At 44.0% G+C, this 15,142-nt stretch overlaps 1 protein-coding gene and 1 long non-coding RNA gene across 6 annotated transcripts in view; one reads left to right on the top strand and one right to left on the bottom strand.

Moving 5' to 3' along the window:
* Window positions 1-15,142, top strand: part of SUSD6 (sushi domain containing 6) — a 106,102-nt gene that overhangs the window by 79,152 nt on the left and 11,808 nt on the right. For 4 of the 5 annotated variants that reach the window (XM_027707879.1, XM_027707860.1, XM_027707866.1 and 1 more), the window contains one exon: window positions 14,687-14,884. In XM_027707879.1, coding sequence (XP_027563680.1) covers window positions 14,687-14,884 — 198 coding nt within the window. Of the gene's footprint in view, window positions 1-254; window positions 499-14,686; window positions 14,885-15,142 lie in introns of those variants that run through there. The other variant, XM_027707885.1, reaches the window with a different exon arrangement.
* Window positions 833-5,322, bottom strand: LOC113980683. The gene is made up of 3 exons (XR_003538197.1): window positions 5,159-5,322; window positions 2,855-2,983; window positions 833-2,677 (listed from the first exon to the last, which is right to left on the bottom strand). It is a non-coding gene; the product is annotated as an uncharacterized LOC113980683 (long non-coding RNA).

The raw sequence follows: 15,142 nt of genomic DNA, 5'->3' as shown, positions 1-15,142 counted from the left end.
ATGTCCCTTTGGAATTTAGGACTGCCTCTTGAGCAGATTCATGACTTTGCAATGGTCTGTGTCAAGTCTCAGAATAAACCATAGCAGAACTGGGGTTAGAAGGTGGGCATGAGCTGGCCTCTTGGGTAAGGGGAAGCCTATTATTGTGTTGTTTGGTGGTGTCTGCCTGAGTTCCACCTCACAGTGGAAGGGAAGCAATGTAGAACACTACTGCTGTTAGTGTTAACAGCCAGGTGATATGTGCCATCCAGAGCTTGACTGGCCATGCTGGAGTCCACAACAGGGACATATTTTGGGAAACTGCCATAGCAAGAACTTCTAAGGCCTTATTGAAGAAAGGAACCTAATTGCTGTACTAGGCTGAAGTTTCAGGAGTGGAAGTGTTTTATAATCATATGGAAATCTGCAAGAAAGTTAAGCCTCCTGAGGCACTGCTAAATTGAAGGCCTCCTGACACTTTACTGGTGGAGATGAGTTTTGCTCTTCTGTATCCTGAAGGTATGTCCTCACCTAACATCAATGGAGGGGCTGTATTTATTTCAGTCAGGCCTTAACAGACCGGTCAGTGCAGATCAGTCATCTCTGGTATCAAAACCTGGTGTCCAAAATCAGCATGAACATCATATTATGCTGAACAACATAGTTATGCTTTTTCCTATACTGTCTCATTGTTTTTGCTGAAGAGTCAGATGTTTTTCATGATACCAGAGCCCCACAGGGTGTGTCAGACTTCTATCCTAAAAAAACACCCTTGGTGTATTACCGTATCCAAACTGAAAACCCACCTCGGAACAAAGAAACAACAGGGTATATGTGCAGGTTACTCCTGGGACCAGTTTTTAGTTTTGTAGGATTTGGGGAACAAGTGATCAGGACAAGATGACAAATCAAAGCTGTGTGATCTAAGTAAGTTCCTGCACATCTATCTGTTCCTTTTTTGTAAGACCATAAAATTATTTTGACAGTTCTTAATCTTTTTAAATATTCTCCTCCTTGTTGCAGTATAAAGTAAGATTTAGAATTGAAAGAGCTGTCAGGAGTGAGAGGAACAGAGGCCCCAGTGAGTGTTAGCTGCCTTTGTCCCATGTGGCAAACACTTTTGGACCCTTTATATTTCCTGATAATCAGAATTTCAAAAACCCATATGCAGCTATCTTAGAGAGACCCTCCTAATCAAACTTTTGAAGGGGGGAGGAATCCACAAGGCTACTTAAAACAGTGGGCTTAAGGTTTCAAAAGCAGATTCTGGGACCCTGCTGATTATACAAAGTGTTATTACAGCACTTGCTTATTTCCTTCTTGGAACATGTGGAAGTAATTACGGAGGGGTTGGAAGAAGGCACAGGGAGGCTGGAAGCAGCCTTGGAAAACAAAAGCAAATGAAATATGGGCCACTTGGAAAGCTGTGCTGGGCCCATTGGTGAGAGCAGGTTTCTGTATCACATTGGCTTTTCTGGGGCCACTGTATTGCTGACTCAGGTGCAGCTCAGTTGCAAATTATTTATGCTGTCCTGGCAATATGGGATGCTGTAAAGTACTGGTCATTTGGTCTTCACCTTTACTGGACCTGAGCAAGCTTCGTGAGCTTCCACATACATCAACAACAATTTTAATTTATTTGTGTGTGTGTGTGTGTGCGTGTGTGCGTGCGCGTGCGCAACTATAAGAATACTTTATCAGAAGATCTTAAAAGTATTTCTGCTGTTGTTCTGATTTGTTTCCTCCTCCTTGTTAATATTTCCCAAAATAATTTATCAATCCTGGCTTTGTTTAAAAGCACCAGGTTTTTGTCTTATAATTTGGTGTTATCCTGATGTTCAGGATGCCTAGTGCGGATGAGAGCCCCGCTGCAGCCAGCCCTGTACAAACATAATGCGGAGCCAAGTCTGAAAAACTTGGCAGTGTTAGTCTTGGAGCCTGTCAGGCTGAATCATTTGGGAATGTATCTGAGGGGACCACGTTACAGGTGGGCCTGTTGCAGGGAAAATAATACAGTCGTCATAGTGAGTAGCATTCTTCTGGGGAGGCAGATCTGCTGCTGGAGTGCAGTTGTGTTTTGGTTGCTGCTTTCCATCACAGAAAGCTTCCTTTCGCACTTGCGCTTTTTGTTAGCCCTGGAATTTGTGTCTTGGTTTTTCAACTGCCTAGCATACAGCAAAGTTTGTCCTGTTTTGGAAGGGGAAAGAAAGGTATAAAACTTTATTTTTCTGCTGAAATTTCAGTGGGAGTGGGAGTTGCTTAACTGAAGCAAGGCTTTCTAAGGGGCATAGAGAAGTACATTTTATATCTAGACAATCTGTATCACTGTAGAAGCACCAGTGGCAGCTTCATATAGCCTAAACATTTTGACTCTTGTAAAATGTAAATATAATTTGCATTTTAGAGCAAGCTTTGATGCTAATGGTTTTCTTTTTAGGAGAGAGATAAACTACTGGGGAAAAAAATCGTATTTCTAATAGACAGACAAGACCCATAATTAATGTTGCACTAGGAGGCTTCCTCCATGGTTGGCTAATCACAGCTGAGTGTTAATAAGCGTAGAGGTTTTTTAAATACTTTTGTAACACGTTAATTAAGATAATTCAGCTCCATGTGTCTCTTGAGTTACCAGATGGCGACTGCATTGGTGGAAGGCTGTAATTAGAGTCTTTTCTTCCTTGCTTTTTCTTCCCTTGTCCTAAGGGAAAAAAAAGGGGAGTGGGGTGGAAGAAAGGCAGCTTTGGTGTGTATGGGATGACTGTGAGGGGTGCCTGTTACTGTACACATTGTAAATGCTTGTGTCTAATTATATAAATGCGGAGCTATATGATTGTATATACAAATCTCTTTGCTTTTGTTCTTCTCATTTACTCACATTATGACATAAAGAAAAATAAGCCTCCTCTTCAGAGTATGCCCTTGCTGGGGAAACTGCAATTTTCCTCTGAAGACTCCAGTCCTGCTCAGTTTGCTCTTCTGTCGTTGACTTCAGAGTAAGCAGCATCTGGAGCCAGTAAAGACAGAGAGCTTATTTTTCAGTGGACTTTGGCCTCTGCTTAATACACAGAGCCCAAAGAGGGTTATGTTTTGCAGTGTGTTTTTAGGGAGGCTTAAAATATTTTAGGGGCAGGGTCGGTGAGAAGTGTGTGTGCTCACAATGGAGGCCTTTTAGTGACTTCTGCCTTCTGTAAGTTAAATATAAAGAGGTCCTTTAGCCTCAGCTGTTGTGACTGGGCCCCGCCAGCAGCTGCTGGATCCCTCTGGGAAATGATCCATCTGCTCATGTGCTAGAGAAAGCCAGAGTGCTGAAAAGGAAAAGGTTGAAAATCTGTTATCCTGTTTTCAGTCCCCATCTCCACCCCAGAAATTACAGACCAGTGGAAAACCCGGGCATCTGGTAATCTGTCTTTTATGGAGTAAATGCTGTCTCCAGCTAGAAGCACACCAAATTCTCAACTGTTGCCAGCTGGCAGAGGACAGCTTCAGTCTGGGTCCCTTTTTAGATCTTTTATCTGCAGCTACTGTGTTTGTATAGTTAAAATACAAAGGTTAGCAGACTTGTGGGCAATAAACAAAAAACCCCCACCAACACCCTGAGCTACCTGAAAGGAGGAACAAAGCATGCTTCACCTCAACTGGGAGTGACCCACTTGTCCTCTAGGGATAAGACTTTCTAACGACTGTGGGAGGCATTTGTGTTGGGATTTCGTTCCATGGGCTAAAAAATGTCTCTGAGATGCTGGAAGAGGATAAAATCTCAAATATTATTCCCAGAGCAGGTTATTGTTGTGCTTCGCAGAGCCAGGCTGCCAAGCGAAATTCCGGTCTAAAGCATGTGGCCCTTTGTGTTCAGCACAAACCTGCTGTTACAAGCAGTGACTGTTTGTCCCTGAAATACTTGGTGAGCCATTTCCTAGCCTAATATTAATTCCTGTTCTCTGCATGGGGAGGACAATGCAGGAGCAGAGGGTGCATAGTGAGAAGCTGCTGTGCTGAAAGCTTTTGAGTGTATCTGCACAAACATGGTTAGTTGGAAATCTGAAGATATGTAGCACTCAGAAATGGAGCTGGCACTCATGCTGGGGAATGTGGGTGGAGGTGACTGCTTTTCTATCTACCAGTAAAGCACATACCCCTGTCATTGCTTTCTCTTTGCTTTTAGGGAGGAAGGTGTGGGTGGGGTGCAGCAGTGCTGTTGATCAAAACTTACCAAGGTACCTTTTCTCTGCAGACCAGCTGTCTCGGAAGTGGTTTTTGCTTTGGTAAAAGATGGTCTTTAGTTGAAGAAATTAGTCTAAAAGGGGTATGAAATGGTAACAGACTTGCTTCTTACTAAAACCAAATTGCTGCTGAGGGAGGGGCTGCCAAAAGCGGCTTCTGCTGTTTATAGGCTGGTTTGTGTGCACAAGGGAAGAGGAAAATTAAGGATGTTGCCTGTCTGGATTTCACACTGAGAGCAAAGCTGGCTAGTCGTCTTCCCTCATCATCCCCCACTGCAGAAAACTCGTGGAGCCAAACAACAGTCCTGCCTCAGGCAGAAGAAAATCTTATGTGACTGAAGGCCCTGGTTTAAGGAGAAAAATTCCTGACTGGAGGAGAAACTTGTGGAATTTTTTTGTTCTGCAGTCACAGTGTGACTGCAGCCATGGTGTTTTTCCCCTGCTCGCCCAGAAAATGACACAGCAGGAGGTTTGGGTTACAGGGACATGACAGATAGCTGCATGTTCTTTGAATAAAATAGATGTATTTTTTTTTAATCTTTTTTTCTCCTCAAGGCAGCAAACCACCTTTAGCCGAGACTCTTCAGAATGTAGGGGATGAAGTGAAGTTGACATGAGAAAACTAGTTAACTTGGACAGTTAATTTCCTGTCTGCTAGTTAGGAAGGGTTTATAAAATAAGTGCTTGCTGTTGAAAACGGTATGTGTGCCAGTTGTATGTGTGCCTTTAGTTTTGGTGCTACTTTTCAGGTTGTTTTCTCTCAGTAGGTAGTGGAGTTTGAGTTCATCATATGCTAGGTAGGGAGGGATCTGTCCTACCCTAGCAAATGTGGAAGGGTTTAAGACAACCCCTTCTCTAGGAGGAAAAGCTAAGCTTAAAAAAAAACCAAAACAAAAAACAAACAAAACAGACCAAAACAAACCCCCCAAAGCCACCAGACAAACAAATAAGGTAGTTACTTGCATGAAAACTTGAAGAGTGTGTTCTTTTAGGTGTGAGCTGAGGCACTGTAGTTTGTCTGCAGTACTGGGAGGCTTATTATTGCTCAAGAAGCTGCTCAGTCAGCTTGGCACTGTGGCTGACTACCCTGCTGCTGTGGGTGAGGACAGTAGTGACGCTGTTATCTGGTTGGGTCACATTCATGCTTCTCTGAGTACGAGAGACAGAGGTTGGGAGTGTATCCAAGAACCGGGCAAAGGAAGGGGTAAATTCTTTCCTTATTGGCTTACTAAATAACCAGGAGATTAGTGGAGAGGTCGGGTGAAGAGATCTTGTCCTGCTGGCAAGAACTGAAACTCTGCAAGGAGAGAAAACAATGTTTCTTCTCCTATTAGCAAATACAGCCAGAGCTCTTGCTAGCAAATTCATTCAATTGCTTCCTAAGTGAAACTAATGTTCGGTATCAGCTCTGAGTGGGATCCATGGGCAGCACTCTGCTAGAATTGCCAGACCCTATAGAAGCTGAAGTGGGCATTCTTGCTCTCTTTGACTTGCACTTCTAGCCCGCTGACTGCATCAGGCTGTCAGATTTTTTGTGAAAAAGCATTGTGTGGCTTCAGATGCAGCTGGTGTTTCAGACCACCCATTTAGCTGTGACAGGACCCAGATTGAAGGTGGGAGTAGAGAAGAAGGATTACTCTCAAGGGTGTTCTAGAGAGTTTGGGGCTGTTTGGAAGGTCCTTGCCAGAAGTAATGTAGTAGTAGCTTTTGCAGTTCCCTCTGCTGTACTGAAGTGACGCACACACGAATTTTCCAAGTTGAAAATTAAAGTATCCATAGCAGGGACAGGTAACTGGAAGATGGGGATATTTTCCTGTTTATTTTGGATGCTTTTCTGGATGTGCTATATCTAAGACTAGGGGCAAGTCTGTCTGAGAGAATAATGGTGGCAATGTTTTGGAGAACTGACTTGGACACAGAAGTGCTCCTTGCCCCTGTGGAATGTGCAGAAGCACAACTTGGAAGAGAGTGACCAGGAGGAAACTTTTGTATGCGAAAGAAGATATGAGAAGAGACAAAAAGATATACTTTGAGGCAAGGCAACTTTTTCTAAGCTCCTCTATAGAAATCCTACCGTAGGGCAGTCAAGATAGTGCAAAAAAGTTATAATGAGGCTTCAGAGGAAACAGCATGAAAGAAATGGTATGGCCTCTAGCACTGGAACAATTTAACTGGGTGCTTATGTGTTCTGCTTCACAAAGGTGTTCACTCACCAGGTAGGTCATGCTGGCATGAGACAATCATGTCAAGCTGAACCCAACTAGGCGGGGACACATTCAGCTTGATCAGGAGGGTGGGGTTTTGTTTATAGGGTGTTTTTCCTCTGTGCGTCTTGATAGTATCTGTTAAATGGATTAAATCTTGTGGACGAAGAAAGAGAATTACTGAGCTTAGGATCTTCCATTTCCAGTCTTCACATCCCACAGAAGTTGTGGTATGTCTAAAAGGCTGGAGATTTTAATAACATCCAAACAGGGGGGCACGTGTTCAGGGCATCCAGCAGAGCAGTTGTAAACCCAAATGGTTTCCAAAGTCCTTCAGTGCTGATGTGTAAGGTTCCTCTGACACTACTCTGAGGATGGTTAAACCTGCTAGAGCACTTGTGTAGTCAGTGAGGAATTTACCTGAGACTCAGTCCAACTTCCTCTTGGAATTGCTGGGATTTGAGCCTGACTCATATGAAGAGTAACTATAATTTGTCAGAATTGTTCCTGTCCTAGCTTTAGTGACCTTTGTGCCCTGCTGTGGAGAAGAAGAAATGTCACTGGATGTTCAGTGCAAAACATCCCTTTGTTAAGCAATGCTATACCCACATGTCTGCCCACATAAGGTGAGCAATGCCATGGTTTGTTCTCCCTCAGTTACAAACCTACAGTTAGGCACTCTAGTGATTATGATCAGAAGTTGTCCTGTTGTGGGTTTTGTTGTTGTTTGTTTGCTTGTGGGGTTTTGTTGTTTTTCTCTTTTAAGAATGCATTTTGTTAAGGAGGATTTTGTTTTCTTTTCTGTGTGGTCAGGCTGCCCTGCAAAACAGGTGAGTGACCAAAGTACAGTTCAGTTGCTTGGTGCAGAAAAAAGGGGTGTAAGAGCCCTGACAGGGTCCATGAATCTTACTAGTTGAAAAAAGAAAGACACAGTGACAAGCAAAGATTGTAGAAAGGTCTTAGTCTCCTGTTTGGTGTTGTGTCTGGGCAAAGAAGGTTAGTACTGGGGAGCTTTTATAATTCTGTAGCAATTATCCAGTCAGATTAAAGTATGTTTTAATCTTTCATTGTACATATAAGTGGAGTGTATTGTGCTTGATCCTTACCACAACAGGCTAATCCTGCTTGAGCTTTGGAAATCATCTGCTTATCTGTGAATTTCACTCTTAGTGATGGAGGCTCGGCTGTGCTCCTGGGGTTCACGTTCTGAGTATCTAAACTCCTCACTTTTGTGTCAGCGCACAGCATACCATGTGCTTCCATCTGTGGCATTATATATGACCCTGGCATGGATTTGTGTCTTTTATTATATTATGTTAGAAATGCTTTGTAATTCTGCATCAGGTTAGCAGTCAGGACCTAGGCTCAGTTTCACCTCAGCCCAGACATGGAAGGTCCATTTCATCCTATGGTGATTAGGTTGATCATTTTAGCCAACAACATTTTTTACTGTCTCTAAAACAAGCTAGGTTCCAACTCCTCACACCTGTCTGTGAATCTGGTGGACAAGGAAGCAAGTGGAGCTTACTGCTATTAGCAGAGTCATGGAAAAGGGAGCTGGTGAAGGTACAATGTGATGATGGCTGTCACTGCAATAAAAAAGAAGTTCCTTAGTGTTGTGATTCTTGTCAAGTTGGTAACAGCTATTCAAAGAACATAAGAACAGTTAACACTCCTTGAAGTGATTGAAGGTGATTTGGTGGGAAATTGGGTGGAGGTGCATACTGGCTTAGTATTTTTTCATTTGCATATTGAAAAGTCATCTATGTGGTAAATACCTCGTGGTTTCGAATGACATTTGCAGAAACTCCAGTGCATAACTTATTTTCTGCCTGTCGATCTGAAAATGACTGTTTCTTTACCTCAGAACAGAGTTCAGTGATGGTCATAGTGTTTTGACCTCTATCCAGTTGTTATCTCCTTCCTATTTTCCAGCACTGTATGCTGGCAGAGCAGCAGCTCTCTCCGGAGATGTCAGAAGCTTCAGTACCACTTAGAAATAGGGACTTTGGGAGTAGAGTTTTGTCCCCTTTGCACACAGTGCAACAATGTTTAAAACCCCCTTCTGTGCATCCTCAAAGCTTGATGAATCAAGATGCTGGCAACAGCTTTGCAAGTCTAGAATGTCAGTAACCCACTAGGAAGTTAGTAACTTCTCTTAACTTGGCTCTCTTACTCCTCCCTGCCTGGCATGAACATTTGTTTTAAGATGTCTCACAAGCCCTGGGATACTTCCAAAAACATGTGTTTCAGGGTGGGAGTTGATGAAATTCCTGCATGTTTCTTTCAATTTCAAATATGCCAGTGCATATTTGACTGTGAGTCTAGGCTGATGTTATTGGCAAGGAGATGATTGTTACAATATATGTACTTAGTGTCCCACAGATTTAAAGGACTTTTTGTAACCTTGTGGGAGCATCCAGTGACATTTCTTCTTCTCCACAGCAGGGCACTGTGTATCCACTGTGTGTATCCACTGTGTGTCACACCCCTTTGAAACTTGGGAGGGGTAAATCCCAGGGCAAAGGGGAGGGGAGGGCGGGGATGGGGAGAGGAGGGAGGGAGGATGTCACAGTTTTGCTGTGTCCTGTGAAATCTGTCAAGCTTTAACTGGGGCTGAAATAATGAAAAACCATCCTCCAGGGTTTAGTTCATGTGTCTCAAAAAGTGTCAGTGTGCCAAAGTAATATCCAAACAGCAATGCAACCTGGAGCTGGACCATGTAGCAGCATGCAAATACTGCTGAGGGTTGAACGTGAGCAGCCCACTGGGAAGCATGAGCTGGAAGGAGAGCTGGGTCAGGCTGGTCTCAAACCCAGTACTGAACCAGTATGGCACAGCCATGCTCTGGAGTGCTAATAAACAGTTCACACAGGCAGCTATTCCCATCCGTCTGCACCTTCTGACTGCAAACTTAGCCAGGAGTGGGCTGCTCTGGACACGCATTCTGGCAACAGTTGGCACCCAGCTTTTTTCACTCCTCGTGTGTCAGTAGTTTATTCTGTGGAAAGCAGTAAATGGGATGCTCTGCCTGGTTCTCATCATCATGGCTAGGCTTCGCGAACGAAGATTTGGGAAGGGCTCTACCCATTTTTCATGCAAGCGCGTTGGTGGCTGAAAAGGCCAATACGAGAAAGGCAGGTCCGGTTGCAAAAGACACAGCAGAAAGACTCCTTAGATGGTATATTCTGCAAGGTTCGATTCTTTCTGCGTTGTCTTTTCTCCTCAAGAGTGATCCTGCGTGCTTTCTCAAAAGCATCAGCAGCGTTATAAATGGTCTGTCTCCAGGCCTCCCGATTAGAGGCCAGAGTGGACCAGTTATGGTGATCAATATGCCCAAGGCTGAGTTGTTGCTTCAGGGAGTCCTTGTATCTTTTCTTTGGAGCTCCTCTCTTGCGGCAGCCAGTGGCAAGTTCACCATAGAGCAGGATCTTAGGGAGGCGGTGGTCCTTCATCCTAGAGACGTGCCCTGCCCATCGCAGTTGCGTTCTCAGCAACATGGCCTCAATACTCGTAATTGCTGCCTGTTCAAGAACAGATGTATTGGTCACATAGTCTGACCAATGGATGTTAAGGATTGTACGGAGGCAGCGTTGATGGAAGCGTTCTAGGAGACGCAGGTGGTGGCGGTAGATGACCCATGATTCGGAACCATATAAAAGAGTAGACAACACTATGGCTCTGTAAACACTGATCTTGGTGCTTTTCTTCAAGTGTTTATTACGCCATACTCGTTTATGGAGTTTTCCAAAAGCACTATATGCCTTCGCTAACCTATTGTCTATCTCCCCATCAATCTTACCATCTGAGGAGATGAGGCTGCCTAGGTAATTAAACTGTTGGACTGAATTGAGTTCTGACTGGCCGATGGTGATGTGGGGATGGTGGGGGACTTCCTGAGGTGCAGGCTGATGGAGAACTTCTGTCTTCTTTAAGCTGACTTCCAGCCCAAAGAGCTCAGCAGCCTCTGCAAAGCAGGATGTTAAACGCTGCAGAGCTGCTTCTGTGTGGGCAACAAGGGCGGCGTCATCAGCATAGAGTAGCTCCCGGACAAGATGGTTAAGGGTCTTAGTATGGGCCTTCAGTCGCCTTAGGTTGAATAGGCTTCCATCAGTACGATATCGTATGTAGATACCGTCCTGATCATCGAGGTCTGCCGTGGCCCTTTGGAGCATCATACTGAAAAAGACTGTGAATAGGGTAGGAGCGAGAACGCAGCCTTGTTTCACACCATTCTTTATTAGAAAGGGCTCAGAAAGTGTGTTGCCATATCTGACTTGGCCGTGCTGATCCTCATGAAGTGAGATGATCATTTTAAGGAACTTGGGGGGACAACCTAAACGTTCCAAAATCTGCCAAAGACCTTTTCTGCTCACAGTATCGAAAGCCTTGGTGAGGTCGACAAAGGTTACATAGAGACCTTTGTTCTGTTCCCTACACTTCTCTTGCAGTTGTCTGAGAACAAATATCATGTCTGTGGTGCTCCTGTTGGCTCTGAAGCCACACTGACTTTCAGGTAGAATTTCTTCTGCTATAGCGGGTATTAGTCTGTTCAGGAGTATTCTTGCCAAGATTTTGCCAGCAATGGAGAGCAGAGTAATACCACGGTAGTTTGAGCAGTCTGATTTAGTACCTTTCTTCTTATACAAGGTGATGATGACTGCATCACGAAGGTCTGATGGTAGTTCGCCTAGTTCCCAACAGCGCACCACAAGCTCATGAAATTTAGCATGGAGTGCAAGGCCCCCATGTTTCCAGACTTCAGGTGGGATTCCATCAACCCCAGCTGCCTTGCCGATTTTTACCTGCTGTATGGCCTTGAGGATTTCTCCTAGAGTGGGGGCAGTATCCAATTCGTATTTCACCGGTTGTTGTGTGATGGACTGAATTGCTGAGTCTTGTACTACACGGTTGGTACTGAAAAGAGTCTGAAAGTGTTCAGACCATCTATTCAGAATGGAGGTTTGATCTGTCAGAAGCGTTTGACCATCTGCACTGAGTAGTGGGCAGCAGTAAATGGGATGCTCTGCCTGGTTCTATATAGCTGTGGATATACCAGTGCTGCAAACTTGGGGTGTAAGCTTTGCTGCTGGTGATATAAAAGGTTGTGCAGAATCAGACTCGTACCTTTTCTTCTATTAGTTCCAGTTTAGAGTGCACATACAGAGGCAATTGAAGCAATGGAACATGTGAAAGCTGAGGGTACTTAGGTACCGTAGGAACAGGTCACTGTAGTGGAAATCTGCATTGTCTGTCCCAAGCATTCTGGGTACCTGTGTTGCTGTACTGGGCCCTGATTTGCAAAGGTGCTGTGTTCTGTCAGAGGTGCCAGGTCCAGCGGGGAGCAGAGGTGTTTGACTTTCTCAGTTTTTCAGGCACTACCAGTCCATCGTCATACCCACCCAAGCCTTGCCTGGGTCACCTTCAGCAATTTTTAATTCCGTCGGCACTGTCTAGTAGACCTTCCCAAAGCTGCAGGCTCTGAGGTGCTTTGTTCCCCTGAGGCTGCCTTGCAAAGGACAGTTCAGGATCAGTTCAATCATGTTGAGAATGGAAGGTGTTGATGTTCTGGCCACTTGATCCAGACCTTTTTTTATCTGTTTCCCCAGCACATAAACAGTGTTCTTCCATCACAGTGCAGGTGATATTTTAAAATACTTGTGACACTCTTGGATGCTGTGATGGCAAATGAAGGTTGAGAGTAGGGAAAAGAGAGGTGACTAATTCTCTTCCCTGTTAAGAGAACAAGTCAAGGACAACTGCCTGAACAGACCTATCAGCTGCTTCTCTCCTTTTGTATGCCAAGTGGCCTGTGGAGGTGAGGAAGGAACCAGTTTGCAGTTGCATAGCTGTGCATTGCCTGAAGCCCTTGTGTAGAGGAGGCAAAGTAAGGGTTCTGCAAGTGCCTGATGTGGTGGTATTTCCAAGCCTTTGAGAGTGCTACTGCAATGTAAATGAATGCCTGTTTCTTGTTGGGTGCTGATTTTTTGTAAATAACTCAGAAACTTCATCAGTATAGGTGGCACTTAATGATAGAAGGGGAACCAAACAGTGAGTTGCTTCCATATGCAAAAGAGCTCCTGGCGCAGTGGTCAGGCTCACACGTGGGTGCAGCTCAGGAGAAGGGGGAACAGAGTGAGTGAGCTGTTTGCTGCAATCAGTTAGCAGAAAGATGCTGTGCGTGACTCCCAAGCAATTCCAGGTACTTGCTGTGGTATAAAAAGGTGTAGGGAAGTTGTCTTCTCTGCTCTTGAGTTTTGGCAACTGCTGTGGCAACAGTTGCCTAGAGGTACATGTTAAACTGCTAAAAATATCCCTGGTGTTCAAATGGGTCCTTGCAATTTAGCAAGAAACCTCTTTGCTAGGCTGCAGATGAATCAGGGCATTTGTACCTGAATGTGAAATGTGCCATTAATCTGTTGCTTTGGCTGATCCCAACTACTCCTAAGTGTTGGACAGGCTTAAAGTGTAAGCAAGTTTTAGCCTCATGGTGAAGGGTTAAAAATTGGTTACAAAATTATTGCAGAAAGAAAAGATAAAAAAACACAGAAGAGGTAACAGTTAATACTCATGAGGCACAGGGCAGTTGCTTCTCTGAAGCTTATTTAAGAATAAATCTCCTCAAGAACAAAGTCTTCTTGAAAATCTACTGCTTAGACCCCTGTTAACCTTTTCTCAAGAATTAAATTGAATTGCAATTATAAAACTGGCAGAACTCACACCAGAGGGTTTTTGACTTTGCTCAGCACTTTGTCTCAGGGTTTATTGGCATTTACAAGACACTACCTATGCTGCATTCACATGTGATTAGGTTCCAGGGTCACTTGCACTGCAGCAATGTAGCAAATTTTTCCACAGTGAATGAATCTCAAGTTTTCTTGTGCTTCTTAAGTCTTTCCCAAAATCCAGTTACTTGAACTTTCCCAGCTGTTTCTCATGGTTTGTCCTGCAGTAAGTGGGACATTTAGAGGCAGAACATAGGAATGCATGCTCTGGGGTTTAAGGGCAGGCTTCAGTCAACATGCTGTGATGGAACATGGTGAGTGGGTTGGCTGGTTTTCCATGCCCCAAAATATCTCGAGAGGGATCTATGATGTATTTTCTTTTATGAAGTTTGAGAACTTGATGTGGATTTAAAGGGAAAAATCTGGATTCTCCATCTTTCAGCCAGGCAAATGCATGTCATCAGTGGGAGGTGTTGGCACTGTTCTGCAGGGTCACTGTGACCTGCCAGGAGAGAGGAAGTTCTGAGCAATGCAAATACTCTGTTTTTGGTGCAGTTTCCTCGTTTTTGATTTGTTGTTTTTATTTGAATGGCTATTGAAAATTCTACAAGAAAATTTCTGGTATGTGCTATGTCTATACTCACTAGCCAGGATAGTGGAGGTGCAAGGAGGAATGTGAAGTGCCTTCAGCATTCCAGAGTTCACATAGGTAAACAGAGGTTTTTTTAGAAATGTTTTTGTAATATAATGAATTCCTTTTTAAAAGTAGACTGGAATATTTGGTCTTCGAATCATAGAATCACTAAGGTTGGAAAAAATCTCTTGAAATCATTGAGTCCAACCTTTGACTGAACAACACCATGGAACTAAGTCATAGCACTAAGTGCCGTGCCCAGTCATTTCTCGAACACTTCTAGGGATTGTGATGACTCCACTCTTTCCTGGGCAACCCATTCCAATGCCTGACCACCCTTTCAGTGAATTCTTCCTACTGCAGAAAAGCTCCGTTCCCCATGTTGTTGTTGGTATATCTCTGTGACATAGCCAAAATCAGTATGTTTTTACAGGCTTCCAGAGTGCCTTGTGGTGGGGTAGCTCTGTGCCTTAACACCCTACCCATAGTATAGAGGGATTTTTGCATTCTTCATTCATTTCAGTAGGAGGTCTCATGCATTTTCCATGTCAGGCTAGTAGGAAAGCCTGGTTGTAAGGTTCCCCCCAGTCTCTAGTGAAAGTGCTGTGGGGAGAAGATAGCATCAAGGATTTTCTGGGCCTGTCTCATGGAATCTCTTTGTCACTGTTCAAAAGTATCACCAGAGTGGTGCCTGCCAACTATATTGTACTACTGGGATAACAAGAATTATTTAGCCATCATAGAAGACCTATCAGAGGTGAAACTGAGCAGTGTTCTCTACCATTGTGTAACAGTTTTTCTCCTTGGTTTAAGTAGTTTAATTTAGTGAGTGTTCACTGGTAGAAGTCTGCCTACGTGTCATATATATTGTGTAACAGATGTCTTCCTCTGAGATGTCCTTCATGATGCTTTCTTTTTTTACAGATTGTCCCCAGCCACCACAACCTGAGAATGGAGGCTATAAATGCCACCCTAGCCCCTGCAACAACCCTCTGACTTCAGGCAGTGTCATAGAGTATCTGTGTGTCGAAGGCTACATGCTGAAAGGAGATTATAAGTACCTGACCTGCAAGAATGGAGAGTGGAACCCAGCCATGGAAGTCAGCTGCAGGCTCAGCCCAGGTGAGTGCTCCCTGACTCTAGAATTGCCCTTACACTGACTTCACATTATTCCTAAATGCTTAGTCAGTGTGACACTGAGGAAGTCCATGTGGCTGTCTCGTGTTGCTGCAACAATTTCATAAACAGAGCTCACAGTCACAGCTCTTTATTAAAAATGTCTCTTCAGTAGCAGCTTATCAGATGTGGATTTAGAGTCCCTAATACAAGGAAACAACCTATGGAAAAGCGTATAAAGAAGGCAACTTGTTACTTATGTGG

The sequence above is a fragment of the Neopelma chrysocephalum genome, unplaced genomic scaffold (assembly GCF_003984885.1).
Source record: "Neopelma chrysocephalum unplaced genomic scaffold, ASM398488v2 Primary Assembly neopelma1_24, whole genome shotgun sequence".
NCBI lineage: Eukaryota > Metazoa > Chordata > Aves > Passeriformes > Pipridae > Neopelma > Neopelma chrysocephalum.
This window is presented reverse-complemented; position numbering and strand designations above follow the sequence as displayed.